Source organism: Athene noctua, chromosome 1 (genome assembly GCF_965140245.1).
Source record: "Athene noctua chromosome 1, bAthNoc1.hap1.1, whole genome shotgun sequence".
Classification (NCBI taxonomy): Eukaryota; Metazoa; Chordata; class Aves; order Strigiformes; family Strigidae; genus Athene; species Athene noctua.
Window position 1 is genome coordinate 171,417,057 of NC_134037.1, and position 27,780 is coordinate 171,444,836.

The 27,780-nt window shown below is 35.1% G+C and overlaps 1 protein-coding gene across 1 annotated transcript in view; it reads left to right on the forward strand.

The window, feature by feature from the left end:
- Positions 1-517: 517 nt before the first annotated feature.
- CFAP47 (cilia and flagella associated protein 47) overlaps positions 518-27,780 on the forward strand; it is a 341,722-nt gene continuing 314,459 nt past the window's right edge. Inside the window, exons 1-18 of the mRNA XM_074929626.1 lie at positions 518-679; positions 3,889-4,040; positions 8,277-8,392; positions 10,484-10,622; positions 12,802-13,030; positions 13,730-13,890; positions 14,746-14,879; positions 15,457-15,692; positions 16,312-16,501; positions 18,595-18,808; positions 19,196-19,348; positions 20,832-21,021; positions 21,124-21,220; positions 22,389-22,605; positions 23,260-23,504; positions 24,510-24,640; positions 25,735-25,857; positions 27,218-27,349. Coding sequence (XP_074785727.1) covers positions 518-679; positions 3,889-4,040; positions 8,277-8,392; positions 10,484-10,622; positions 12,802-13,030; positions 13,730-13,890; positions 14,746-14,879; positions 15,457-15,692; positions 16,312-16,501; positions 18,595-18,808; positions 19,196-19,348; positions 20,832-21,021; positions 21,124-21,220; positions 22,389-22,605; positions 23,260-23,504; positions 24,510-24,640; positions 25,735-25,857; positions 27,218-27,349 — 3,021 coding nt within the window. The remainder of the gene's footprint in view (positions 680-3,888; positions 4,041-8,276; positions 8,393-10,483; positions 10,623-12,801; positions 13,031-13,729; positions 13,891-14,745; positions 14,880-15,456; positions 15,693-16,311; positions 16,502-18,594; positions 18,809-19,195; positions 19,349-20,831; positions 21,022-21,123; positions 21,221-22,388; positions 22,606-23,259; positions 23,505-24,509; positions 24,641-25,734; positions 25,858-27,217; positions 27,350-27,780) is intronic.

Sequence of the window (27,780 nt, forward strand, 5' to 3'; positions counted from 1 at the left end):
TTATCCTGCACTGCCCTGGCCTGTTGTTGGAGAGGGAGTCAAGAGCAGGAAAACAGCCCTGGTGAACAAGAGGGTCCACGCTGGCCAAGCCCGAGCCTCACAGAAGGTATCATCAGCTCAGGTATCTGTACTGGCAAACACAGGCCAATGGGATGTAGCCCCTTCGGCGCACTTCCAAAAACCAGCGGATTCGGGATTATTTCCTTCCAGCTCCTGTCCGACCTGGTGCCCATGGAATGGCGGCCTCCGCCTGTGCCACCAGCCCTGCCTGCCGGGGCCACGATGTGCCAGGGCGAAGGGCAGACTCAGGCAGCGCCTGGAGCGCCCACAAGGAACCACGGCAGCTTCGGGGTAAACGTCCCTTCCTTTGGGCGACGCCCCGCGCCCGCCCCGTTTCTCCTCTTCCGATTGGTGGGTTTGGAAGCGCCGCTCCTTTCCTTCCAATCAGCGTCCTGCGTCCGTTGTTAAGCGATCGTCTCCAGGCCGCGCTGCCCCCCTGGGTGAGGCGGTGGCGGCCATGGCGGGTGGGTGGCGGGACGTGGCCGGAGTGCGCATTGCCCCGGCCGAACTGTGTTTCAGGGACGCGGTGCCGGGGGGCCGCTACCGCGCCGCGCTCAGCGTCCAGAACCGGCGGGTGGAGAGCTGTCGCATCCAGCTGCTGCCGCCGCACCGGCCCCAGGTGAGGGGCGGCCGGGAGGGGAGCGGCGGGGAGTGTCTGCTCCCACGGCCCCTGCCCGGGGCGGGCGGGTGTAACGTCGTCGATGCCTGCCGCTCTCGTCAAGTCATCTGTCGGCTCTGTGTTTGCTTGCACAGCACCTCGCACCACTCCAGTGTGCGTGAATAACAGTAGCACTTCACGAGAACACCCGACTCCGAGTCCCGTGGGTCTGTCTGTCCCTGCCGGGCTTGCCCTGAGGAACTGGTCCGCATCCCGCTCACCTTGCGCTTGCCAGCCCCTCCCTGAGATGCAGAACGTTGCCAGAGAAGTGCATTTCGAGGCCCTGTTTTTTTATTTTTTTATTTTTGGCAGTTTTGCATGGGGGCGTCTGCCCACAGGCTTGCCCGGTTAGGTGGGTCCTGTGTAAGAGGCTGCTTGGGCAGGTGTAAATCCTTCTGTGTTCAGCTACTGTAAATGGAAAATGCTGCCCCGGGTGCCTGAGCACCTTATGAGTCAAACAGAAATTTGCCAGTGAATTGGAAATTAATTTAAAACAGTTGTGTAACTGGATAAACTGGAAAGAGTAAGAGGCCATTCTTAGAGCCAAAGTTGTCTGAACTGCTTCTTGTGTGACAGTTCTGAAGGAGGGAACCAGTCCACGTTTATTGTGTTCTTGTGTGAATGTGTAGGTCTCGTTTCTATGATACTTACAGAGCTTCGGATGAGCAATTTGAAGGGAGTTATCTTGTTTGCTAAATCCATTGCTTCAGTTGAAGTAAATTAACTTTCTTGTATGTCTTACCATATCAAGTCCCTTGTTAGTAACAAATCCTGCTTAGCTTTACTGGCTGGCTTTGCACTTTCCAGAAATTTTATCCCTTAAGAAGCCCATGAGTTCCTTGTTACTTCAAGGAGCATTATGTAGAAATGGATCGCTTTGCTATGGTGTGAACACTAAATTTGTGAAGTGTTTCTGGTCAGCTGAAGGGCACAATTTTTGAAACTGTTTTTGCTTGGATTTCCAAAGGGCTGATTGGTAGCTTTGTTACCCCATTTCTATATTGTATTCTAAGTTTTCTGAGTAGTCCATTTGTGGTGCTTGCTTGCAGACACCTTTCTCAGCTTTACAATCTTTTGTCAAGATACTATGATTACTATTAATAGCATCTGATTAGTTCTGGAAAAATCACTGCATAGCCAGAGTTTTTAAAGGCAAATCCATCTTTACAATTCTAACTGGTTTAGCCCTTGTAACCTATGTAGGTCCAGCAAAACTCAGTTGTAGTTAGTAGTTTTATATTGGTCTTTCATCTAGCTAGTTTATTTTCTGTTAATTACATCAAAATTAGGATCAAAGGGTTTAACAGAAGCTGATGTTGCTTTGTGTTCACAGCAGCTTGAACTCTGAATAAGTATATCCCAGGGTAGTCATCAAAATGATTGTCAGAAAATTGAAGTACCTTGGATAATTTCACTGAGTAGTCAGCCTTTCTTTTTGAGGGCAAGAGTGGCCAAGAATATGTATGCATTATATCCCCCTGCTAAAATTTGCTAATTTGCACGATGTAGACAGCTTGATTTTACTACACTGTAACTGATGACTTTTTTGGAACAAGCTGGAAACTGCTGGGAGTGCTTGATTTAGTAGGGTTGTGCTTATTCTGTTTTGTTGGTTTTCATCAGCCTTATCAATTTTTCACATGCTCCAGAAGGAAAGGCAGAGTCAATTTTAGAAAAGAGAAAATGTTACTCTATCATATATTAAGAGTTTTTACCTCTGTCAGTATCTCATGCCTTTTGCCGAGTGTTTTAATGCTATTGTGTGTGAGATGACAGTTAAGGGACAAGATTCTGCTTCGCTTGTTCATCTCCAGAAACGTCTGTTGTATTGCCCTTTCTCATGCCCAGACCTTATGCTGGCATCTGTGATTACATGGCTCTGAAGTGTATGACTCATCTGTAAATGTTCTGAGGCATTATATTCATAGACTGCGAGAACTGAAAAATAACCTTCCTTGACCTGTCACAGTGCATGGCCAAGAAATACCTTTCAAGGAATTTAGCCCACAAAGTAGTTTTACATAGGTTTCATTAAAAGTTCATAATACAATGTATTCATTTTCCCTTGAATAGAATGAATACGCTTGGCTGTGTAATTCTCTTTAGGGAAGAGAGAAATTTTACACACTTCAAAATTAAAACATGGCTACTCTTTCAAAATCAAGCCTGTAATCATGATGCATGTTACATAACAAATTTCCTTTAGCTGAGTGTTTATACTGCTAGAGGAATTTTAAAGGAATAGAAAGAGTTACTCAGATAATAGAATCAGCAAGTAGTAAATTACATGTTTGCATATTTCAAACATAAAGTAGAACAGATATTGGGATGACTCTCTGTCAGAAATAAACATTAAATAAACTGAGCATATAGAGCAGAAGCCTATTGTGCACAGAGTGATGTGAATTGTAAGGGGACTGAAACGCCAGAGGAGCTCTAGACCTTGCTGTGAGGCTTTCATAGGAATGTGAGAACTGCAGGATTTCCTACTGCATGTTAGTAGGTTACTTGTGTACTCTGTTCAAGGAAAGATATGCAGGGTGTGTTGGATATAAGCTGATGCTTACAGACAGCAACAAATCCAGAACTATGTTTTGAGAGAGATGAAAGGTGCTTTCTGTCAGCTCTTCCTAGTTTTCTTTTCTTTCATTTGACCCCCAAAATTGGAGGTCAAATTTCAATCAAATTTTCAGTGTACAATGACACTTTCTGTTGACATCAGCTGAATGACGGTCAGACCTAAAGAAAACTCTTATGCTGAGAACAGTCTCCTTCCGTTGCTGCTTTGGCCTGAGATTTAATTTGTGTTACTTTCTCAGGTACTAAAAAAATTCTGCACTGAGTAGTAGCTGACGATTTTGTGTTGCTTCAGAAGGTTTACTGCAACAGTAGGAAAAGCCAGAGCTCTCTTGAAAAGACCAGAAATGATATTTTGCTAAACCAACTCTTCCATGTAATTTGATGGGTTAGTGTTCATTCTGTCTTTCTGTTTTGCTGTAAAAAGTCTGGACTTTTGTAAATAAGAAGAGAAATTTTCTAAAATCATGCATATTTTAAATGTGGTTGTGAATTTTAAATCAATCTGCATATTCCTCTGAAAATGAACCACATGTAGGTGTTTTTTAATCTAGAAATTTTACAAAAAAAATTTATGTTTTCTTAAATTGCAGTTTAAATTAATTGTGGAAAATCCAGAAAAACCTGTTGCATCTGGACTTCAAGTTACAGCTCTTGTGGAATATTTTCCTGAGAAGGAAGAAGATCTTCGAGATAGACTACTTCTTTTAATAGAAAATGACACAGTTGATATCCCCCTGCTTGGGTATGATGGTCAAAAGTTCATCTGCTGCTGTTACTATCTGAAATTTAGTTTTATGGAAAATTTGTTAATACATGTGAGATATGGCTATGTAACTAATCTGTCAATTACACTGAAAGCAAATAGTAAGTTTCCTTAAAAAACGAAATTGTTTGGTTTTTTTGTGTTCTCCCCCCCCCCTCCCCCCCCCCCCCCCCCAAAAAAAAAGCACACAGGTAAGAAGTTAATTGGGGTGATGTCCGTCTAAGATCCTAGAAAGTTTGGGGTTTTGTTTTTGCTTTATTTTAAGTTGGTTGTGATAACATTGATAATTTCTAATTCTGTATCAACATTAGACAAGTTAACATCTAATCTTAATGTTTTCTCTCCTTACTGGACTACTTACATAGAAGATTTTTATAGTAATTGTCCATATTTGCATTATATATTGCATTTATTATTATTGCATTATTATATATTGCATATATAATTGCATTTGCAATTTGGATTATAGTGAAACATATGTTGCCAAATTCTAAAAATATGGTGTGTGTTTTAGAATAAGGCCACACATTCAAGGATCATTTTTTGTCAGTGTGTATTGTGTGTGCCTATCTATATGTGTGTATATGGATATATGTCATATACTGTCTGTAACATATATTGGTTCAAAAAAGTAAGCTTCTAAATATAGTTTATCAGATTTAGGCTAGGTGGTCACCCCAGGATGAGGGGGAATTGCTCTGGAGTACCTTTCTCTCCTTTGTCTACAAAGAGAAATTAGAATGACAAAGTTTGGGTTAAAGGTCCAGATTTTAGATGCCTAAATTAGGACAGATTAATCCCATAAATGACTGCAAATCATAGTTTTTTAATGAAAATCTTAATATTACTAATTACATGTATGGACAGAAAGGAATTTCCATGGAGATTATTTAGTATATGAGTTATTTTTAAAATCAACCAATCCTACAGATGTCTCTTGCTAGCCTGAAATATGTAGGGATTTGCCTTCATATAAGCAATACTCCTACATTTCATTTACCTCTTATGTCATGATTTTTTCACTGATTTGCTTTTCCTCATTTCATCTTAAATCTTAATTTAATGTACTATTGTGAATGTAGGACACAAATAGTTAAGTCTGATATGGGGTTTTCAACTTGTAAATTCTGTCTCTTTTTAGCAAAAGTCAGTCAACCATTGGGAGGCTTGGAAATAACAATTCCAATTAGTTGTTTTTTCTGTGGAGTTTGTCTTCTCCCAAATGCAGTTTGCATCATGCATGTTTGCTTATAGATAGATGATAATCAATTATTGCACTGAAGGGTCACTAAATAAATATTTATCTGTACAAACATAGTTTAAAATGCACCACCAACCATTTTGAGAAACTATTGTACATAGTGTAACACTGGTTGAGAACTTCTAGTCAAAAGATTTTTTTGATAAAAATTGCATTGCCACTATGAAATGTCCACAAAACTGTTTAATTTGATGGGATAACCTGAAAATATTTTCAAGGAAATATTTGCAGTGTTCTGTTTTGGAGGACAGACACCCTCTCTCCCCTAAATTTATTTAATTCTGATGTGTTTTTTCACTTCCTATTTAAAAGTTTGTATATTTTTAAATATTTTTAATATTATTTCTACTGATGTATCAATAATAATATAATAAACAGTAATTCCTATAATGTCAAGAATTGAAATAAGTGTTTTTAAAAATCGTTAAGGCTATACTTAGATTTACGTCATATCGCTGTATATTTTTATGACACAAACAAAATCTCTTGTCAGAGACAAATCCTGATTTTTTGGCCAACTCATATGTAGTATTTATTTTCACCCTCTGGTGAATGTCACTCAGATTGTACCTTTGAAGTACCTTTGAAGACCTGTACATCTGCAAAACAGAATTAAGCTTTAAAGCATGTGACAGCAATTTCAGAAATGTTACAGTATAAGAAATATTTTTCTTATATTATTCTGATATTATTCAGACAGGCCTCTTTAAATGCCTGCTACTTCTCTCCTACCTATTAGCTTATTTGTAGTCTTCTTTCTTTGAAATGATATTGTTTTTTTAGTTCTGTATGAGTTATATGTACCTATACATAATTTGCTGTGAATTTGTGGGTCTGCATGTTTTGTCTGTAGAATTTTATTGAAGGAAAAATTCACTGGTGACTTAGGAGAAAAGTGTGAAAGGATTTAACCTCTTTGTGAACAATTTGTGTGATTCCTTCAGTTGCATCTACTGTTCATTTTAAGATAATCTTTAGTCTTGGCTAAGATTCACTGAGAGTATTGGAGAGGTTAGTTTTCCATACAACATTAAACTGTAGTAATATTCCTCTTATTTTTGTAAAATTAAGTTTTTTCGGGAAAAAATGCCACCAGAAGAATTGTATTGTACTTTAGTGGTATTAATAGCACAGTTATTTGGTTTTCAAGTAAAATAGCAGGTATGTATTTGCCTGGCTCATGAGTTTAGATCCAGTGGTTAATCATATTGATTTGTGGCTCATCTATTTTATATAAGTTTTGGAAACCAAACCACATTCTTAGTTTAATCTCTACAGAACCACGGATTTATGATGTGCTCAGTAACACAAGTATAATGATTTAATTATGTAACTATTTGATTGCCATAGAAAATACTTATACTCAAGGTTTAGGAATATGTTTTAAACAAGCCAGTTGTGGTTGGGTTTTTGTGTCTGTTTTATTTGTGGTGGTTTTTTTTAGGATTAATGGAACTCAGCATCCAAACTTTTTTTGAAATATAATAATTAAGATTTTTTTTTTGTTTTAAAAAATATTAAGAAAACATTTGAAGTTAGGCATTTCCAGAGGTAAATTCCATCTTCATAAAAAACCCCAACAAAAACCAAACCAGCAAACCACCAACCAAACAAACCCCACCCTGTATTAAAAAAAACAAACCCCAAAACCTTTAACTTGACTATCTCTCTTTTTGCACAGGTCTATATCTCGTAGAAAAATTTCACTGCAGTTAGAATTTATGCTTATTCCTGTCTACATGAGATGTTATGTATTTGGATTTTGAGAGGAGAGATAGTTGTGTTTCATTTTTCTAACTAAGCTTCTTGGAAGAATGTCTGAATTCTTGGAATGTGGTTTTTATGATCTTTTTGAGTGTGCTTATTTTTGTTTTATGGTTTGTTGTTTGGTTTGGTTTTTTTTTTCCACATCCTGCTGGTCTCAACCATCTCTTTCAAGAATCTACGACTTTATTTTTTTGCATTACAATAAATTATTAAAGACAATTAAACCCAGTGTATTAACATTCTCAAGAGCAACTGCTTTTGTTGCATTTTCTGTTTTTTGTTCCCCCCCCCCCCCCCCCCCCCCCTCTCTTTCCGTTCCTTTCCCTCTTCCTCCCCTCCTCCTTGATGCAAGGGATTATATGGGCAGGGTCTACCTAGCTTGGCCAAGATTTATCTTCCTTCTCCATTTAGTCTTCTGTACTACATGTAATGCAGATCATGAGATTCAATTGTTCCTGCATGTTCCTATTTGTGGTTAAGGAGAGATAGACTGCTGTGCTGATGTAAAATTCCCATTGATTTCAAACACAGTTTTATGTGAGATCAGAGGTGTGATTATATCAGAAATTGGGGCCATTAAAGTACAAGTTTCCTGAAGCGAGCATGATCTTTTTGTTATGGCTAAGCAGTACCCAATACAGTGATGTCATGCTGGTTGATGCTCTTAAATAAATAATAGAAATAACTTGTGTCATTATCCACTTCTGTCTGTTATAATAAGTTTTGTTGAAGCCACATAAAGTATCCATAAAACAAGATTATATATTGAAACTGGCATGTGTGTTTTCTCTCTGCTTTTAGTTCAGGCAGCTTATAATGAAACACAGTGAATGTTGGCTTTGGTCTTATTTTGTGATGCAACTAACTCAAGATAGTTTTATTTAAAGTTCTTTGTACTATAATGAAGTATTTGAAATTAAATAGAAATTTATACATTCCATTTCAACAAAATGTGTGAAGCTATATTGTTTTAAAGTTATAGTAGTCATTAAACTTGATAACTAACTAGATCTCTTTTACATCTTTCCTGTGTACGCTACACTGCTGAAGTAAGTTGCTTAAACACTGGTAGGAGAACTAGGAGAAAAGGACAACTCTCTTCCCCTGGAATGCTTAATCGCATTTCTTTAAAAATGCAAAGGTATTTTCAAGTTTTGGGAAAATATAACAATGTCTTTTCTCTGCAGATTAATTCCGTGCTGTTATCTGGAAATTGAGTCAGAGATTAATTTTGGTGCAGTGATTGCAAACAGTAAAATAATTAGTAAAGAGATTAGTATTGCTAACCGTGGATCATCTTCAGGTAAATACTTAATATGTATTAAATGATATAAATATTTTATTTTCTTGGGAAGTGTAATTTTATACAAGTTAACACTTGAGTGGCCAAGTAGAAATTAACTGAACTTCTGGGTTATGCAGATTATGAGTATTGCATCTAAAGGTGTTATAAATGGCCCATTGCTTCTGTAGGCAGTACTATGTTTCCACTTTAGTGGAGAAAAATAAATTTAGAACTTTGCTAAATTTCAGGGCTGCTCTACTTTTGAGTCCCATATGAAAGATGTAAAAATAACAGTTTCTCATCAGCTTATTATGCACAATAGAGAGTAGCAAATCACGTCTGCTCTTGCTTTGTTGTCTTTGTGATTCTGTAATCTCAGTAGCTGTTAAATAAACAACTACAAGCTCCCTCTACTTTCAGAGCTGAAGTCCTCTAGGATGGGAAGTGAATTGTATTTCTTACCAGAAGATAATGAGAGGTCTTTTATCATGCTGCTATAGCTTTTGAAATCATACAGCTTTCAAAACATGCACAGCCTTCCACTTCTGGGTGGGACCCTTCCAAGGAGAATAAGAAACATGGAGAATGGAGCATAAGAATGCTTATATGATCCAAGTAACCTATTTGACTGCATTTGCCATGGGACAAAGCTGCAGACACCTTTCCCCGAAGTAGGGTTGCAACTATGCTGAGTTTCAAAGAATGTATTTTAAGGCAGTTAATTATTTTTGTTCCTCACTTGTATAGCTGTTTATTATATCACAAGGTGTCTTTACTTGCATTAGGCCAAGGTTGTGTGAACATTTACTTCATAGATTTCCACAAGATATATTGTACCAAGAGAAAATACATGGTTGTAAAAACGCAGAGGTGGATTGCAGTATTAAAAAAAGAAAAATCAAATGGCTGTCTAGTTAGAACAGAAGTTTATTTTTTATTTTTTTCTAAACAGCAAAGGAAATTGTTGGGTTTTTTTTTCTAGACAGCTCAACCCAAAGATGTAGCTTGTAGTTTATATAATCAGCTCTTATTCATACATAATGATGTCTTTGAGGAATTATGGGTAGATAAAGAAGATGAGATAACCTACATTATAAATGCATCTACAACTACTTTGCGCAATGTGAAATTTCTCACATTGTATTGGAAATGTTTCTAGTTAAACTGTTGCATGATACATGCAGGCTGCATGATGGAGTTTTGCAGGATTGAACACAGGCAAAATTACAATGAAAGCTGTGTTTAGCAAAGAATGTATTAAGGGCAGACAGAGGAAGAGCTACTGAATCTGTATTCCTGTAGGCTCTGTAAATAGTAATATAGCAAGCCGCACTAACAGGCAGCACGTAAACTGCCTCAGTGGGAAGTGCTGCATGCTGGCCTGTGACTCAAGGATTGCATTTTGTGTGTCATCCCATGTGCAAAATGAGTCCTTTGTTCCTGCTTCTGATCTCATATCGGAGATTATCTATTGTCTGAGGTCAAACAGTGCATTTTTCCTACAATATTTGAAACAATTTCTTGCTATCTGTGATATAATTACAGATAATTAATACTGCTGGCTAAATACACATTTAGTATTTTTTTCACATTTTACGAAATATTTTATAACCTGGAAATATTCACTGTTCTTTTCTGCAATAAACTATGTTGTGTGTACATACCAAATAATGAAAACTGTTGTTACCTGCAATATGTGCTTAACTTTCTGGCTATTGTAGCTGCCTAGGGCCATGTATACGCTATTTGGTAACTTACAAAATGTTACTTACAGCTGCTTTAGGATATAGTCGCTTTTGTTTAGAAATTCAGTATCTTTTCTGTTGCAATCACAGCTTGCAAAGTGGCATTGGACATGTGGGTGTAATATTTAAAGAAACCCTGGAAATAATTATTTACTCTGTGTTAGAAATGGTTTTGAAAAATATTACTCTGTGTTAGAAATGATTTTGAAAAATATTAACTCCATGGTTCCTGTTTCCACTGGAAAATGTACTGCTTGTGAATACCCGCGTTAATGTGTTTTGTAATTCCAAATGTGTAATAAAAGAACGTAAATCTGCAACTTTATTTTGTATAATATTCTGTTTACTATTCTATTTGTTTTAGGTACATTTAATGTATCATATGATGGGGTTATCTTGCTTAACATAGAACCTACCAGTGGAGTGGTACAGCCGAAATCTATAAAGATAGTTAAAGTGGATATCTGCACAGATGTACCTAGAATCATAAAAGAAGTGATAAAGTGAGTGTATGACTGAAGAAATCCAGCACTATAAATTAGATTTTTGTCTGTTATTAATACTAGACTTTGTTGTTAACATTTATCTAAAAAACTTAAGCTCCTAGGTGTCAGTTACTGTCTTTTACATTTGTTTTTATTAAATGAATATGATGATTAAATTATCTCCACAGAACAGTGCTGCATAAATTGTATACCTGGCTGTGTTATTAAAGATCTCTCATAAGTCATAATGGTATGGGATGTTTGCACATCTCTCAGTATACAACTAACCATGATGTTTTGTATCTTTCACCTTTCTACACATCCTGTGTTCCTTACTTTTTTAGCTTCACAGTAACTTTGCTATTTTTGTTTTGGGTCTGTATGTTTCAGGACTCTCAGAAACATTATGATGCCCTTTGGTGTATCTTATTTTAAATGGAGGGAATGTATTTGCAACCACTCACTCTTTTAAATGCCTATCTTGGCTCTGTTCAAATGGTGAATATTGTCTTTTTCAGAAGTGCCAGAATTTGTAAGTGGATACTAGTCTGGCAAGTCCCCTTTCAATCCTGTTTTCTTATAATAGTGCATAGGGTGTGGTTTTTTTTTTTTTTTTTTTTTTTTTTTTTTTTTTTTTTTTTGTTTTGTTTGTTTGTTTGTTTGTTTGGGTTTTTTTTTAGGGGTGTGTGTGGTGTGTGTCTGTCTGTCTCCTGTTTTGTTTTTAAATTATTCGGGTATATGACTTAAAGTTCAGTTCTTCCCATTCTTGTTTTTTGTAGCCTGTTGGAAAAGGAAATGAAATAAAAAAAGTCTGTTAGAGTGACAGGGAAGACAATATCTGTATTTTGCCTTACAGTTACATCCTCCTTCATCCAATGTTTCCTTTGGTTACTGAGTTGAAACCTTTTGGTTACAAAGTGTCATGCTGTCTGTCTTTAATTTTCTGTCCACTATTTTCTTCACCCTATCTTGGTTAAATGGCTACTGTCTCCTGCAGTCTAATAGATAGTTTATCTATTAAACTGAAAGAACATAACTACACAGAGCTCAGATTTCATCCTTCACCAATTTCCTGCCTTAAATTCTTTGAATTCTGTCAGTGAATCTGGTATTTCTTAGTAGTCGTTGTTATATCCTAAAGACTAAATGAAATCTTAAGTTTCCTTTTCAAATATATAAATTTGTGTGTATATATATATATTAAAACAAACAGGGTAATGTTAAAAGTCTTACAATGGGTATTTGACAGGAATTTGATTTAGAGAAATAGCACAGTTTTGATGAAGACACCTTGGTTCTTTTTGTTTGCTTTGTCCTCTAAGTATTTTGCTTTTATGCACAAGCAAAATTATTTTCAGAGGAATTCACTGTTATATTTTTTTAGGGATTTATTTTCTGTCTTGGAGAATTGTTTAATTATGCTTTAGAAGTTGAATGATGATATTTAAAGTTTGAAATCCTCTCCCAGATCCCTTGTGTAGTTATATATGTGACTATTAAAACCAAAGATTATTTTTTTATATTTTTTTCAGCTCATGGACTATTCAAAAGGATAGTTGGTTCTATTAGGACAATGTTCTATTACTAAATTTGATTGTTTTGTGCAACAAGAACAAATATTCTTTGTTCCAGTAGAATTCTAATAACAGACATTTTTACAAAGTCTATATGGTCCTTTGGTATTCTGTGTATCATCAAGATCAAGCATTCAGGAAGGAACAGCAGCAGTTCTTTTATGTTTATTCAGTGAACTTCTAGCTTCAGTTGCCTAAGAGAAAATTACTAAGTATATGCCAAAATTGGTACCTAGATACACTGCTCTTATTTCTGAGAATCTTTGTATCATCTGTGGGCATCTCTGATTCTTTTGAGATGTCATTTCTATTGTTTCAAACATTAAAAAAGGGGAAAATCTCAAAAAGCTCCCCAAAACTCCACCATGTAATGTGTGATTCTTCCTAGTTGGTAATATTCCTGCCAGGTATCTCATCATCAAGTACACTCCTTTTTTCTCCTCTATGCCAATCCCCCCCCCCCCCCCCCCCCCCGTTAGTTTATCTGTGGAAAGCCAGTGATTTAAATGCTCTGATTTGTTTCAGTTTTGCATAGGTTCTAATATAAACCAAACTGCTTATTTCTAACACTTTTCTACATTACCTACTATTGCTACTTACTATGTTGCTACTCTTACTGACAGAGTGGAGTTGGAAGGTCATGGCTGCACTGAAGTATGGATCAAAGCTGTTGTGGTTGAACAAGTTCTTAAAGTTCTAGGAGTGTCCTGTGGAAATGTATTGAAATGCATTAACTTTGGACCAGTTTACTTTGGCTCTTCAAAAACTGAACAGATATCTTTATACAATGAAAGTCCTGAGTGTATGGACTGGGTAGCAGTCCTGGAAGACAATGCCATTGGAGGAGAGATGGTAAGAAACTGTTCTGGTTTGTATTTTAGTTGAAAGCTTGTTTTCATTTCTGCTTCTGCTTTTTTTATTTCTTAACATTCATCTTTTAGTAGCATTTACTATGCCATTCTATTTACTGATGAACAGGCTTACTGAAGCTTCAATCTAACCAACAATATTTTACTATAATTTAACCTTGGAATTAAATTCTTCAGAAATTTCTGTTTCACTGTGTGAAATCTTAACCTTAACAATGTTAAGTATGTTGCCTGGATATGTGTGGTTGTTTTTTTTTTTTTTTTTTTTTTTTTTTTTTTTTTTGTTTTTTTTTTTTTTTTTTGTTTTTTTTTTTTTGGTTATTTGTTTTGTTGGGTTTTTTTGAGTGGTTTTACTTGAAATCCTACTGGATTTCCTATCATGTAGTAGGAATTCAAAATATATTTTGGTATTCTAAGATGTTAAGCATCTGTGGTTTCACTTGTTTTTCTCAGTGAAATCATTTGAGTGAGCATGATCTTTAAAAAAGGGAATTCAAAACATTGACATGAAACATATGTTTAAAAATTGGTTAGCCATGCAATGTGTAGCTATGTCAGTGCTATTATGTCTTTCTACTTGTGAAAGATTTGAAAATATATGTGTAGGAGAAAAATACAAAATCCAAATACAATAGGGGAAGCAGAACAGGCTGAACTATTCCACATTTTGATTATTTTTTAGGGGACGGATCTTCAGAGGAGTACAGATGCTGTTTTACAAGACTTAAGCCTCAAAAATAGGACAACAGATGTAGATGTTTCCACCTTGATCTTGTGCATTCCCAATCAAGGAACCTTGCTACCTTATGAGAAATCTGTGGTTACATTGTGTTTTAGTCCAAAGTGAGTGGTCCAAATGAGACACATACGCACAAGTTGATTGGTCTAAACTATTCTGAAAAGAGCTGTGTTAGAGAAAATAATTTTAAGTTAATGTGTCTGCAGATTTTTTCTGAATGTTGTCTTCTGTATTTATGTATGTTAAATGAAATTGCTTGGCATGATACTACAAATGAGAAAGCAAAGTCTGAAGTGATTATCTGGGAGATGTTTTGTAATACATTAAGGATGTATTTGAACCAAGAATTGGTTAGGCTTGTTTTGTGAAAATAAGGATTTTATTAGATTTTGCAAGGGAGTCTTAACTGCAGTTCCCATTAAATACGTTGAATCTGTAAAGACTGTTTAGAGTTCTACAGTGTCAAGTTAAGTTCCTTTTTAATGACTGCAGATCTATTTCATAAAGATGTAGTATATGTGCAGCATTGTGAAAGAATGTATATATTTCATCACCAAGAAACTGAAATATTTTGGAGATCTTTCATTCCATTAAAAAAAAATAAGGATAAAGGAACATTTCTTCTTCAGATAAGGAAAAGAAAAAGCACACTTGCCATTTTCCCCTACTTAAACTCTAATTATAGTTATTATTATGCATGTAATATTAGATAAGAAAACTGTTGCAGACTGGAAGAGATATCCAATGACTTGTAGAATAAGCATACACATATTGTTGAGCTTAAACTTGTTACTGTTCCATTTTCTGAAAGGAAGTACAACGATCATTTGTTCAAGCTGTAACCTACAGCAAAGAAGCCAGACTGGGTGAAGAAAAATAAGCCTTGATTACTTTTGTGGGTTGGGGTTTGGTGGTTTGTTTTTTCCCCATATTGTAATTAGAGTTTGTGACTCTTACAGGAAATTTAAACGGGACTTTTTGGTGATCAGTCATTCACTCCAACAAGATTACGTACTGTTTCTGAGATTTGAAGCTGTTGGGAATAAAGATGGCTATCTTCAGGCCTTTAGTGATGGTGCCACATCAATCACAAGTATGTTATCAGAGACGTATAGTCACCCTCAGAAATGTATATATGGATGATAAAACTGTATATCGATTTATTTTTTTATAATTTCTTCATCTTCTTAACAGTTTTATGGGAAATCTGTATGTGATTTATTTATATCAATGAAAAGACATTATTGTAACTTACACCTTTAATGCTTTAGCACCAAAAAATCTTTGAACAGTGAGTAGAAAGGAAGAGGGAATCATGCATGTCGTGAGTAAACCTGCTGGTAGTGAACACCTAGAACTTAATTATAAATGTAAATATTTGGAGGACATTAAAAAAACCCCAGCCATTCGCAAGCCGCCAGCATTTTGGTGCACAGTTTTGTGCCTTTTCAAGTGAATATTTGATCACCCTCAACATCCTTAATGAGAGAATATGATCTAACAGCCATTACAAGTAAGCATGTCTTTGTTAAGTTTCTAGAAAATTGCATTATAAATCATATTATGGTATAATTTTGTTTTTTCTACCATACAACTACATTATGACTTTTCTTTTTGTAAGCTAATAGGTGTGTTATGAGGTTGTTTGTTATTGTGTTTGTCTAATGCAGTGAATCATTCTCATCACGTGGAGTTGGCTTTGACAGGTACTGGGCTTCCTGTCATGTTAACTTTTAATCCAGGACCAGTTATTAAGTTTATGGACTGTTTCTTGGGTGAACAAACACAAGTTGTGTGCACACTCAGAAATGAATCTGAGTCCCTTCCAGCAACATTCAGCTTCCGCAAGATTGCTCACTTTAATATTTCTCCTGACAAAGGAAAAATAACAAAAAAATCTACAAAGGTAACTCTCTTTTTCTTAGATTATGTAGATATGCAGATTACAGTGGTCAGTGGCAGAATTTCTTGAAAGTAAACCAGAACAATTTCATTTCAGTGGCCATGATGTTTGATATCAGCCAAATACATATTTTTTTTTTCCTTATGTAGAGTCTTTTAATGCTCTTTCCTGTGCTCCAAGAAGCAAGAAGTGTTATTTTAAATTTGGAAAAAATTAGTACTAAAGAAACTTTACCCAAGTTTTTCCTGGCTTTAATTTTTTTGATATTTCAGTAAATCACAAATACTAGTTAGATAATGTTTCTTTTAATGCAAGAAACTTTACCAAATTTAAGTTAAATATGGAGACATTTATAACTTTACAAACCTGTAACTCAGGGCACAAGAGAGAACAACTTTTCCCAGAAATGAGCAAGTGAGAGTTTGTGGTGTTCTAATGTGTAGCGGTTTTAAATTTTCTTATATTGCCAATTTATGTGTGGCAGTTTGCATATTCTAAAAACCTAGGTTTGAACACCTATCTTAAAAGTAAGAGTGGAGAGAAGTGACTCAGACAATTACACAAAACTTTTCTCTTTGCTTTTCTGCCTCATATGTCTCATAACGACTTTTTTTTTTTTCAGGATGTGATATTTTCATTTTCTCCACATCAGATAGGAACATTTAAAGTGAAGCAAGTTGTCGATATTATTGGTACAGGACTAGAGAAAAATAATTTACAGGTTTTGAAGATGTCCTTTCACCAAATATATTTGAGATTCATTGGTGTGTGCAAATCTAAGCGAAAAAACATTCTATTCAAAATTAATCCTGGTAAGATGATAGAAAAATGTTTTAAATGTGCATTTTTTTTAAATTTTAAAGAAGAATCTTTTTACTATTTTCAGTTTGTTTTTTAAAATTCTTTTTGAGATTGGAGGGAATGCTCAATTGTATGACATATACCCATAAGAGTATAAAACAGTGGCTAAATAATGGTATCTGCTCCCCCATATTTTAACAAATTGAACTATTGAAGCATAAATTTTTATTGTATGATTATTTAACTTCTATAAATAGGAAAACAAAAGCATCAGTTTTTGGCAGCAATGCCGTTTCACAGTGCTAGTATGTTTCAGTTGTAAGTAGGGAGGTGGGTAAAGCACAGAAAGAAATTAGGAAAGATAACAGGGTATTCTTCATTGATTGAAAGTTAGTAGTGCCGGATGGGTTTGCCAGTTAATACAGCCTGCTACCTGTCCCATGTCCATTGACTTTTCCCATCTTATGAAGCCTATGCCAGCACAAAGAATCTTTCAGAATATGCAATAATTAGTCTCTAATTTGTTCCTCGTGTTCCTAATGTGTTCCACGAACCACCACTTTACAGTAGATTTCACTAAACCTGTCACCATATTTTAAAACCAATCAAGGGAAAATAGGGCTTTTTCTAGCATCAAATACGCCATAGCATCTGCAGGTAGTACTAGTGGTAGTACACGGAGGTGCATTTGGTTTCTGTGTGTAGGTCAGGAGGGGAACTTGAATGCCTCTGACTGCTGTTCACTTGAAGTTGTACTCGCTAGTGAAAAACAGGAAGGCAATACCCTTTTTTTTTTTCTTCAAAAAAATTGCATTGCGGGGAAGTAAAAAGAGGCAGTTGTTGGAAAGTCAGTATAAAATACTGTACTTTCTACAAGTATCAGAATGATTGATGAACCACTGGGCATTCCTGCTACTTCCAGGAAGGTGTTTCAAGTCCATGGCAATCAAGAATTGATGAGGAAACTAAGTTTTGCAATTTCCAGAACTACCGCAGTTTTCCTGCTTCAAAAACACAATAAAAATATGTTTCTGTGGATCAAAGTTTTAATGTAGAATTCAAGTTCTGTCAGATTTTCTAAATACTCTTGTCTACCATTCAGTCTATTAATGACCCCATTCTGCTCCTATATGCAGGTTTATAATGAGGTTATGAGGGGTATCTGTATTCTGTAGGCTGTTGGTATTTGTGTTTTGCTTTTAAGCTTTACTGAAGTGTGGAAGGAAAGTGAATTTTTTCAGATGCTTATATAGATGGGTTCAATATCTTCCTGTTCTTTTCTCATAGCCTCCATGGATGAGTATGTGCATTTGTGTCTCTATATTCGGTGGAGGGGGAAAGAGACTGGAATGAAGCTTCCTGCAAATTGTCCTTCTTGGGACAGTGGAAGCTGTAATCATTCCTATAGTTTGGAGGATGGAAAGTAGGGTGTTTTGGTAGCCATTTTAGAGTAAAGTAAGGCTAAAGTGGGTAAAACCAGTATGTTTGCTTTAATGTGTCAATTTTTTTGCAAGTGAGGGAGGGAGGGGCAGTGAAGAATGGATTTATCTGTAGTGCTGTTTTAAATGTGTATCTTTATGTAAGGAGAGGTAGGCAAACAGACAGCCTAGTTTCTGTCACAGTTTTTAATGTATATGTGCTTTTTTAAAACTAGAGTGACAAAGATCTGAACTTTCTTTTTAGTTGTGATAGATTGGGAATTCTTGTTCAGAAATCATGCCTGTGTTTGCAGCCCTTAAAACAAGCTTTAGGACACTGCGGACAGTCTTGTGACAGAGGCAGCTCTGAGTGTTCGATCATGTGCATGTGTGAGACAAAGCATCACAGCTTGGACTGAATACTAGTGGTTTGGGCTCTAGTATTTATTCATCTGTGATCTAGGCTGGGGAAGGCTGTTGGCTGTTAGTGTGGTCTGAATGCCGCCTTTCCTCTTGTCTAAGGAGTACATACTGGAATAGGTGTATGACTGTGGCGCTACTAGGTGGACCAGTATAAATTAAGAAATACTTTTCTAATACTTTAAATTTTGTTTATAGTATATATACTATATACTATATACACTTATAGTATAAGTGAATGTAACATGCTTTATTTGAATTTGAAGGTATAACACCAATAATTTCCAATGCAACCGGACAGTTTGTAGCTGATGGCACGGAACAGTGCACTGATTTAGCGCCTGTGGCAATGCTTAAATCAACCCAGACACAAATTCATACTCACCGGATAAACAGGAATTGTGATGGTGATGCACTTATAGCTTTTCCTAATGACCGTGCAGCCAGCATTAGGCCTAGCGAATTGAATAAAAAGTACAGGTAAGAATTACGCGAATACAATATTTAAAACCACAGATTAGTATATACTGTATAGTAGATCAAGGTTGGTTACACATAACAGTTTACTGTTGGGTTTTTTAAAGGCTGAAAGTTATTTAAAATTCATTCAATTCTACTTAACCTTGAGCCTCTTGCATATAAATTTGAGTTGCTTTTCTTATGTGAAACTACAAATGTAGCTATTATAGTTTCAATATTTTATTTTTATGCTTGCCTTTACAAGGTCAAATATTAAAAATCAGCTATGATAAAAAAGAATGTTTGAAATACATATTTTGCTATTTATATATTGTATGTTTTCATTCTAACAAGACCCAGAATCATTTTACACATGTAGTGAAAATACAATTCTCTTTAAATATTTAGGACTATATTCACAAAGACTGAGAGGTATAATTATATAGATCCAGAGTTTTCTTATACTGACTGTGAACGACTGTCAAAAGAAGCGCATAAAGAATACTACACAAACCTTATTTCTAGTTTAAGACAACATCGTTTACAGAAAGAGGCTACTAGGTAAGACTGTTTAAAGGACAAATAAATACTTTAGCCTCATGAAAAATATGTGTATATATGTCCAGAATGAACTTAGTGGCACCAATAGTATAGCTAAATTTGTCCCATAATGAAATGCTTATGATGTTGGGACCTTCATTTGTAATACAATTTAAATCTGTGTTATTCATATGTTCATTTAGACACTTCCAGGGTAAATAGTAGGGACAGAGGCCTGGAACTTGAAATTAATCTTAAAATGAATTTAAAATAAGATGCCAAGGTTTCAGAAGAGTTGGTTATAGTTAGTAGGAAAAACATAACAGTGATTGTATTGAGTTCTGTTTTCTTTTTATGTAATAAATTGTATGTATTTTCAACTAGTGTGTCTAGCTCACCCAAAATCATGGTTTCAGTATGTAAATTATGATATAATTTGTGGAATGAAGCAGATAAGATTAAAGGATTGTATTGGTCTTCTAGCCTTATAGTAAATTCTCACTTCATGAATGTGTATATTTCATTGGTATGCTGTGGAGCAAAATAATGGAAAAGCAGAACTGACAGCTCTGCTAGTTTTAAATGGTTGTGGTGCGGGTTTTTTTGTTTTTGTTTTTTAATTAAAAAAAGTCTGTAAAGCTTCTAAAGCAAGAGAAGTAATACCTTAAGAATGTTAAGTTTGTAAGACCCATTATTTAAAAATTAACAATGCCAGTGGGTTATTCTTGTAATCTCAATTTACCTTGCTCTGTGTATATACATCATGATTCAGACAAGACGTGCAGAGCTGGATTTATTTTATTTTTATGCATGCACGTGATGTATGGTTTTCTTGAAAGAAACTGGTGTTGTGTAGTGAGTGAACAGTTGTTTATGTGACCATAATGCATGTATTCAAGATATATTGCACAAGGAACAAGAACAGAAAGGAAAATTTCATGGTTATCAGATAAATTTTACTATTACTGTCAAACAAACATATTTTCTGAATACTTGATACAAAACATCTGTGTAAGATCTCCGGAAGTTTCACATCTCTTGGTTGCAGGTGAAATTGATTGATTTGAGTTGAACTTTGATCAAGAAAACTTAATTGCTCTGAAAATTAGGGTATAAGTGGCCAGTTCAGACATATGCAATTAAAGGATCCTTTGTAATCTTGGCATTTACTAACCTTTTAAGCGCTTGACTGTACAATTTATTCTTTTGTTCTTTAAGAGGTATTTTAGACATGTTATAATATTTATATTTTGGTAGCCATAACGCTTACAACCTATTTAGCTAAGCAATTGCCACAAATGTGCAACAGATGTTAGTCCTTGACTAGAGAATACAGTAAAAGATTTTTCAAGGTGTTTTCTATACTTGAGGGTTTTTTTAATAATTAAATAGTCATACTTAAAGTATTATTTGTTATGCTTAAAAATCTTAAATAGCTTAATGTGTAGAACATGGAATGCTCAAACTCCTAAATTTCCATATTTTTTTTTTCCCTCCCCTATAGGCAGTTTTCTGTTTATAATAATTCAGTGAGCATAGGCCTTAAACCAGCTGAAGGGCTTATGTCACCGAAGATCTCAATCACAGATTTTCACAAGGAGAAGTCACAGTTCAGAATGCTTCCTTTAGATGAGAATTCCCTATTAACTAGTCGAAAATTGGCAGCACTTGGTTCTAAATCTTCAATCAAAGAAGTAAGTGAAATGCTTTAGTAGTAATGTAAGCATAATGTGTTTACTATATAAAAAAGCATAAGAATTTTGATCCTGCTCTGAGATGTCTTGTGCTTATCACAGATTTGGAGTGGTCTTAATGTTATGCCATCTTCTACCCAGGAGAAAGAAGATTGTAGTCTAACTTTGACATCCAAGCAGCTTCATCAGTTACTCATTGGTAAGATTTATAATTTGGTTACTAAATGCATATAGTTTTTATAAAAGCACTTATTTGTAGTACCACAATTTATGTTCATAATTGTTCACCTTAAATAGAAAATGGCTTAATTTGGTGGCAGCTTGATATCTACAGTAACATTTAACTAAAGCTTTGATTCCTCAGGAAATACTGAGATATGGTTAGATATGAACATGTAAAAGAGCTTCCTTTAAAGCCTGCTGATATTATAGCCTGTTATAGAGAAATCAATATAGCATAGTATAAGGGTTGCTAATACCCTTATGCTTTGTAATTGAATAGTAGATTTATGGGAGTGTTCAGAATGCTTTGGGGAATTTAACAGTGAACAGTGATACCTCAAACAAGTAAAACTTCTTCAGGATCCTCCCTCAAAATAATTTCAGTGGAATGGTCTGTGATGGGGAGTAACACCTTCTAAAGTCTCTGAGGGACTCATCTATTAAGAACGCTTATTACTAAAACTGGTCTATTTTAAGTTCAGGGTTTTTTTTCCAGTAAAATTGTCTTGCAGAAAAGTTTTCTGTACTTTCTGGGCTTTTTTTGTTTTTCAATGAAGCCAGAGCTTGAATAGTGTAACTGTGTATGTTGATACACTTGGGGAAAGGTAGGAGAAGATAAACATATTAATACAAAAAAACCTCTTTGAGTTTTGGAAGACGTTTGATTGGTGCTATGAACAGTAAAGTTTGCAGACCAGCATAAAAAGTGGTGATAGAAGTAAATAAAGTAATGAGATAATTGTCTTACCAGTTATTAAGCCAAATGGTGCTGGTCAGGGAGGAAATAAACAGGTTAAGTATATAAACTCTGAGTGAATTTCTGGTTGTCTGGCCATTGAAATATCTGATTAATTAAAAAAAAAGCATGATTATTAATAGTGCCTTTAGTAATTAGCACATTGCTTTTCCTATTTTAACAGCTGGCTAACAGAATTAATAAATAAATGCTGGTGCTGTCTTTTGAGTTGTACTACTGAAAAGATTCACAGAACATTTTAGTGTGAATTTCTTCTGCTGAAGGACTGTTCTAGCTGACTAATTCTGTAATTTGTGGAACTAAAATGTTTTGATCATAGTGTTTTAGTAGTTACACTTCCTTACATTAACTTTTAAGTGTTGAAGATCTTATTTCTTATATGTTCCAGGTCCTTCTACTATGGATTTTGGTGATGTTTGTGTGTATTCTACAACAGCCAGAAAACTGCACATAATCAATAACTTGTTAGTTCATATATGGATACAAATTGAGATTGAAATTGATGAATTACAGCAGACAAGTCCATTGTCTCAGGTGGTGCCTCCTCTTACAAAGACTCATATTCCTATTGTATTTGAGACAAACACTCCTGGAATGTTTAAAAGGTAAGACTTCTCCTGTTTCTCTTTATTTACGTATTTCTTTGCAGCAGTATAATTAAAAAAAGAAAAAATAAAAATCACGTGGCTAGTTTAAACTTGCTGTTAATGGTGTACACTTATTTGTGGTGATATTGCAATAATTAATGCAGTTTTATGTTGCAAAATTTTGCTAGTATAGTAATGTTTCTTAGGGTTTAAAAGAAATCCAGCAAACTGTCCTGTCAAAAGCCCATATAACCACAGGTATATCAGGGAAAAAGATTTGCTATTTAAGACAAATTTTATCAAAGCTGCTGTGCTCTTTGTGGCATAGTGTTCCATCACTGCATCTATGCTCGGATCTTTTGATGCAGCTCATGGGTAAATGTATAGGCAAACTGTTTTCTTGCTTTCTGGTGTGGAGATGGAACTCTTTACTAATGCTGTTAAAATCACTGCATGAGTTTGATCATCAGGATGATCTTTGCTTTTGACCTGATTTAAGTTGTACATAAAACAATTACAAATTGCTTTCTCTTGCCAGTCTTAACTGTGTGTTTACACTCAATTTTTGTTAAGTATTTTCTTGCTAATATTTATGCTTCACAGAAATTTTACTCTGACTACAACATAATAAATATATTAAAATATTGGGAAATATATATTTTTATGTTACAGATCTTTCACTTACACAATAAACAACCAGCACCTTGGGCATGTGCTGGTAGTTGCAAAAGCAGTATCTGTTGAACTTGAGCTGTCTGCAAGAGAACTGATTTTAAATCCTATTCCTGGCTACCTAGCAGAGACAGAATTTAGAACAACTGTCAGGGTATACAATCCCAGAAATCATCCTGCTGAGTTTACCTGGAAACCTATAATTACAGACAGAGGAACTGCATTTTCTATACAACCAACCAGAGGTATGCTATACACTTGCAGTGTGTGTGCGCATACCTTAAATGTTAATAATTAAGACAAACATTCAGCTGATCCTATACATTTTCTAGATTTGGGGCAATATCGATGTATCCCAAAAGTAGTATCAGATTAGAGTGTTAATACCACAGCAGCACTCCCTGTATAAGCCCTACCCTGAGTGTGTACTCACTCCACTTCGCTGTTTTTATGCCCAGCCAGCAATGCTTATGTAATCATTTTTCTCAGCCCAGATTGCTGCTATTTCAAAAGTGAAGCAGCTGTTTAATGGCAGTTAGCAATCTAATACAGCTCATCAGGATAGGAAATTTTCCAAAAGCACTGTATGAATGAAGCTGTTAAGAAGCTGATGTAGACAGTCTGAGTGACACAAATGGAATTCAATCTGGGATTAGTTCCCACTTGCATTATGGATCAATATTTATTAAAAGTGAGACATCAGCTATTACCTTCTTTCCTTGGAAAGATAGTGTTCTGCAGGAGTATGTTGGAGCTCCATTATTAAAGAACAAACTGCTAAGTGAATTGGCATCACATAGTTCAAACAAGATTTGGCAGTATTAGGAGCTTGGTGAGCTCTGATTCTTGAGAAAAGATACTTATCCTGATATGAGTTCTGACTCAGTTGCAAACAAGAAAATGGTTATGGTCTTTCCCAAAGTAGCTGTTCTACAAGAAGGATGGTCTGTTCTTTTATTTTTAAAAATGTTGACTGAGTAATTCATGACTAAAAAATACCAATGATCTTTGAGAATGTTTTACTGCAGGTTACTAATAAACAGATTATGCAATTTTCATGAGGATTCAGAAACCAATTTTACTTAATTCAGCATACTGTTCAACACCTTTCAAATGTAGACTTAGTCTCCAGTAATGGAAGGTCATTTCACTTAAATGTGCTTATGTTATTTCTAATTATATAATGTAATTTGATAATTGTACATGTGTATTCTGTAACATATAAATCATGCACATGCACATTTATTTAGGCTTTGTGGAGGCCTATAGAGATCTGGAGTGTGAAGTTGTTTGGCATCCAGGGTTCAACTCTCCAGAAGCAGGAGAATTCAACTTGTGTGTGCGTAAAGGGAACACGGTTAAATTGAAATGTTTTGCAAAGGTAACAATTCATATAGCAGATTTAGAGAAGCAAAAAGCATGTTTGTTTAAAACAAGTAATTTCTTAAATATATTTCTATTATGTATTCAACAAATATTTTCATTTCATATGGCTTCTATTTGACACATTTAACAAAAAAATATTGCTCCAAAGACAATGGAGAAGGCAAGACAAAGACAATTTCCCTTTTTCTTCCTTTTGATGTTAGATTCCTTTGGCACCATAACTTAGTGGTCCTTATGTATTAAGCAGTAATTGTTCTTCTTGATTTGCTGAGTTTAGCCAAACAAAGGTTGAGTGGTGGTATGATAGTTCTTTAGATAAATAAAGGGATAGAAACTAAGGTGTGTGTGGGAAGGTGTGTTTCAGAACTTCAGTGTAACAAAATTACGTTACAGATATGTAATTTTGTGTTGTTGTTTGAATATGGTATTTGATGGTTTGAAAAGCAGTGTTCTGGATAGTCTCCTAAACAGTGAAGTTCAGCTTAGGTTAATCGTTTGTTATTTTACATTACATTCTGGTGATATGAAGGAGACAGTCTTCTTTTTTTTAATTTTTTTTTTTCCACCACTGTATTCTACTAGCTGCATGATGTAGAACTTTCATTTTGGGAGCCAAGAAAACTTTTCCCTTCTTTTAGTGTGCCAGCTTTATCTGTTATTTTTTTTTTTTCCCATTAGCTTTTTTCTTTTCTTCCTCTTAAGAAGTCTTGGAAATTGCCATATGTAAGCTAGGATATGTGTAAATGAGAATATTGGCATTTCTATTGCTATTAAAAATCTCTGAAGTCCTCTCCATGGAGCTTGTGCTTTTAAATTAAATTAATTAATAAATTAAATTTAATTAATATGTTTTTATTTGTCTTTAAATTAGCCCAGAAATATCTCTGGGGTTGTGTCTGTTCAATTCAGATCTAGATGAATTCAATACATAGAATAAATCTTGTCTGACACTTAAACTGTGTTTGTCTATTTGAATACTTCTAATTTAAGCATTTCCACAAGTATATTAGCTCATTATGTAATGAAAAGAAAATTAGGCTGAATTATTTATTTGTATTTAGTTAGCTTTTTTTTTTTTTTTTCTAATAGCTTGGTACTACCAAAGTTCAGTTTATGGAACAAAGAATACCCTTCAGTCATAGTCCAGTAGGTTTATCTACTTGTAAGACAGCCACTCTTCAAAACATAGGATACAATCATGCATACTTCCAAGTAAGCTAAAATTATTTTAAGCATATTTAATTTCTTAGGGTGGGGAGGGAGAAGGGGGTTCACTTTATCAGATCAAGTCACAGTTTTGTGTTCTTAGTTATTAGATACACACCTACTTTAGCTTTTGTCTGGTTTTCTGTAGAAAAAAGATTTATGTGAATAGGAATTTTGTTCCTCTGTCAAATTTGGATTGATGGACAGATAGACTGACAGACAAGCAAAGCAGTAATGGTCTAAAAGATTCTGGAAGTTTCATGATAACCAGTGATTAGGGTGGAACCCTATACTAGTCTCCCTATGAAAAAAGCAGTTAGAGCTTGGATGTTTTTATGGTTTGAGACAGAGCAAACTGGTGAGTCACCCTATTCACACTGGTTGCCCAGTCAGTGCATGCATAGACCCAGACTCGTCACAGCAAATGTGATCACTTTGCTAGACTAACATCTGAGAGGAAGATAGATTGTATTATGAACTGAGTAAGAGATGAGATGGATGCCAGAGTGGGTAAAGACATAGTACATGAATTAGTAGGACAGCTAACTTCATTAGTTCTCCTAATCACAGAATAATTTGCTGTATTTATTTAGTGAAGCAAAATAATTTTCATTAAAATCCTCAGTATTTTGTTGCTACATTACTATGGTACTAAGAAACTTGATTAATTTATTTTGATTTGTACTGTATTTCTCTGTTTATCAGCTGAGCATTGTACTAACAAGTAGTATTACGACACTCTTAGGGGATGGGCCTGAAAGAATTAAATCAGCATAATTAATAAGACAAACATAGCCAGCCTTTTAAGCCTCTACAGTTACTCTTAAGCCAAGAGGTGTCTGGCTGGTCTTGGTCATTATGACTTGTGTAGCTATACTTTAAAAATGTGTCTATTTGGAGTGCATTAGAAGAGAACAAATTCTATTTTGTCCTCACTAACTGTGGGTAAACTGAATATATACTCCTAGTATTATTACTGAACTTTACAGTATTAGGATCTATGTCCTGTCTTCTTACTGTGAATGTCAGAACAGAAGCGGTGAGTTTATCTGTCACTGAAAAAATGCTTTCTAGAATATTATGGAGACTTTCTAGATAGCAGGTCTTAATTTTAATAAATTAATGAAAACAACCCAAAACCCAGAATGTGATGTTTCCAAATAATGTGCAAAAATTATTTCATAGTGGAAGCTTACAGTCATTATATTTAGGAATCTGTTACTTTACTTTGTTTATCTGTATTTTTGCCTGACATTTCTAAGTCCAAGTTAGAGTTATATCTTATGAATGTTCCTCTTGTAAGAACATAAAATCTTCATGATAGATATATTTCAGTATTATTAATGTTTCATGTTTGTGTTTGAAGGTTCTTGATTCAAACCCACTGCCTGAAATGATGATCACCCCTTCTGAAGGGGTGGTACCTGTGGGAGGCCATGCTGATCTCAAAATCTGTTTCACTCCGACTGCAAAAATGAGTTTTGATACAAGAGTGGAGGTATTCAAAACTGGAAGAACTTGGTCTTTTGAGTGTTATGTTGTGTATTTGTGTGTGGAGATATGTTTACACTTGAGCTTACTTTGGATTTTATGTCCAGGTTTCTAATGCTTTTTATGAAAAAGAACTAAGTTTTCTTACAGCAGTTCACATGGCTGTTATAACCTATTCTGTTGTTTTGTCTGAGTCCTGCTCTGAAGTATCAAAATAGCCCCTCAGTTTGAGCTGATTCATATTGTACCATTAGCAAGCTGTTGAAACTAATGTGATAATCTTCAGAAGATCATGCCGACATATCTGCAGTTTTTACTATCTACAGAGGAGCAGGACTGGACTAGTGCAGCGTCTTTGATTTCTTGACTTCTTTTTGTGGCCATCTCGGAGGTGGATTTATTAATAGATTTGGTTTTATAATAGGAGTGCAATAAACA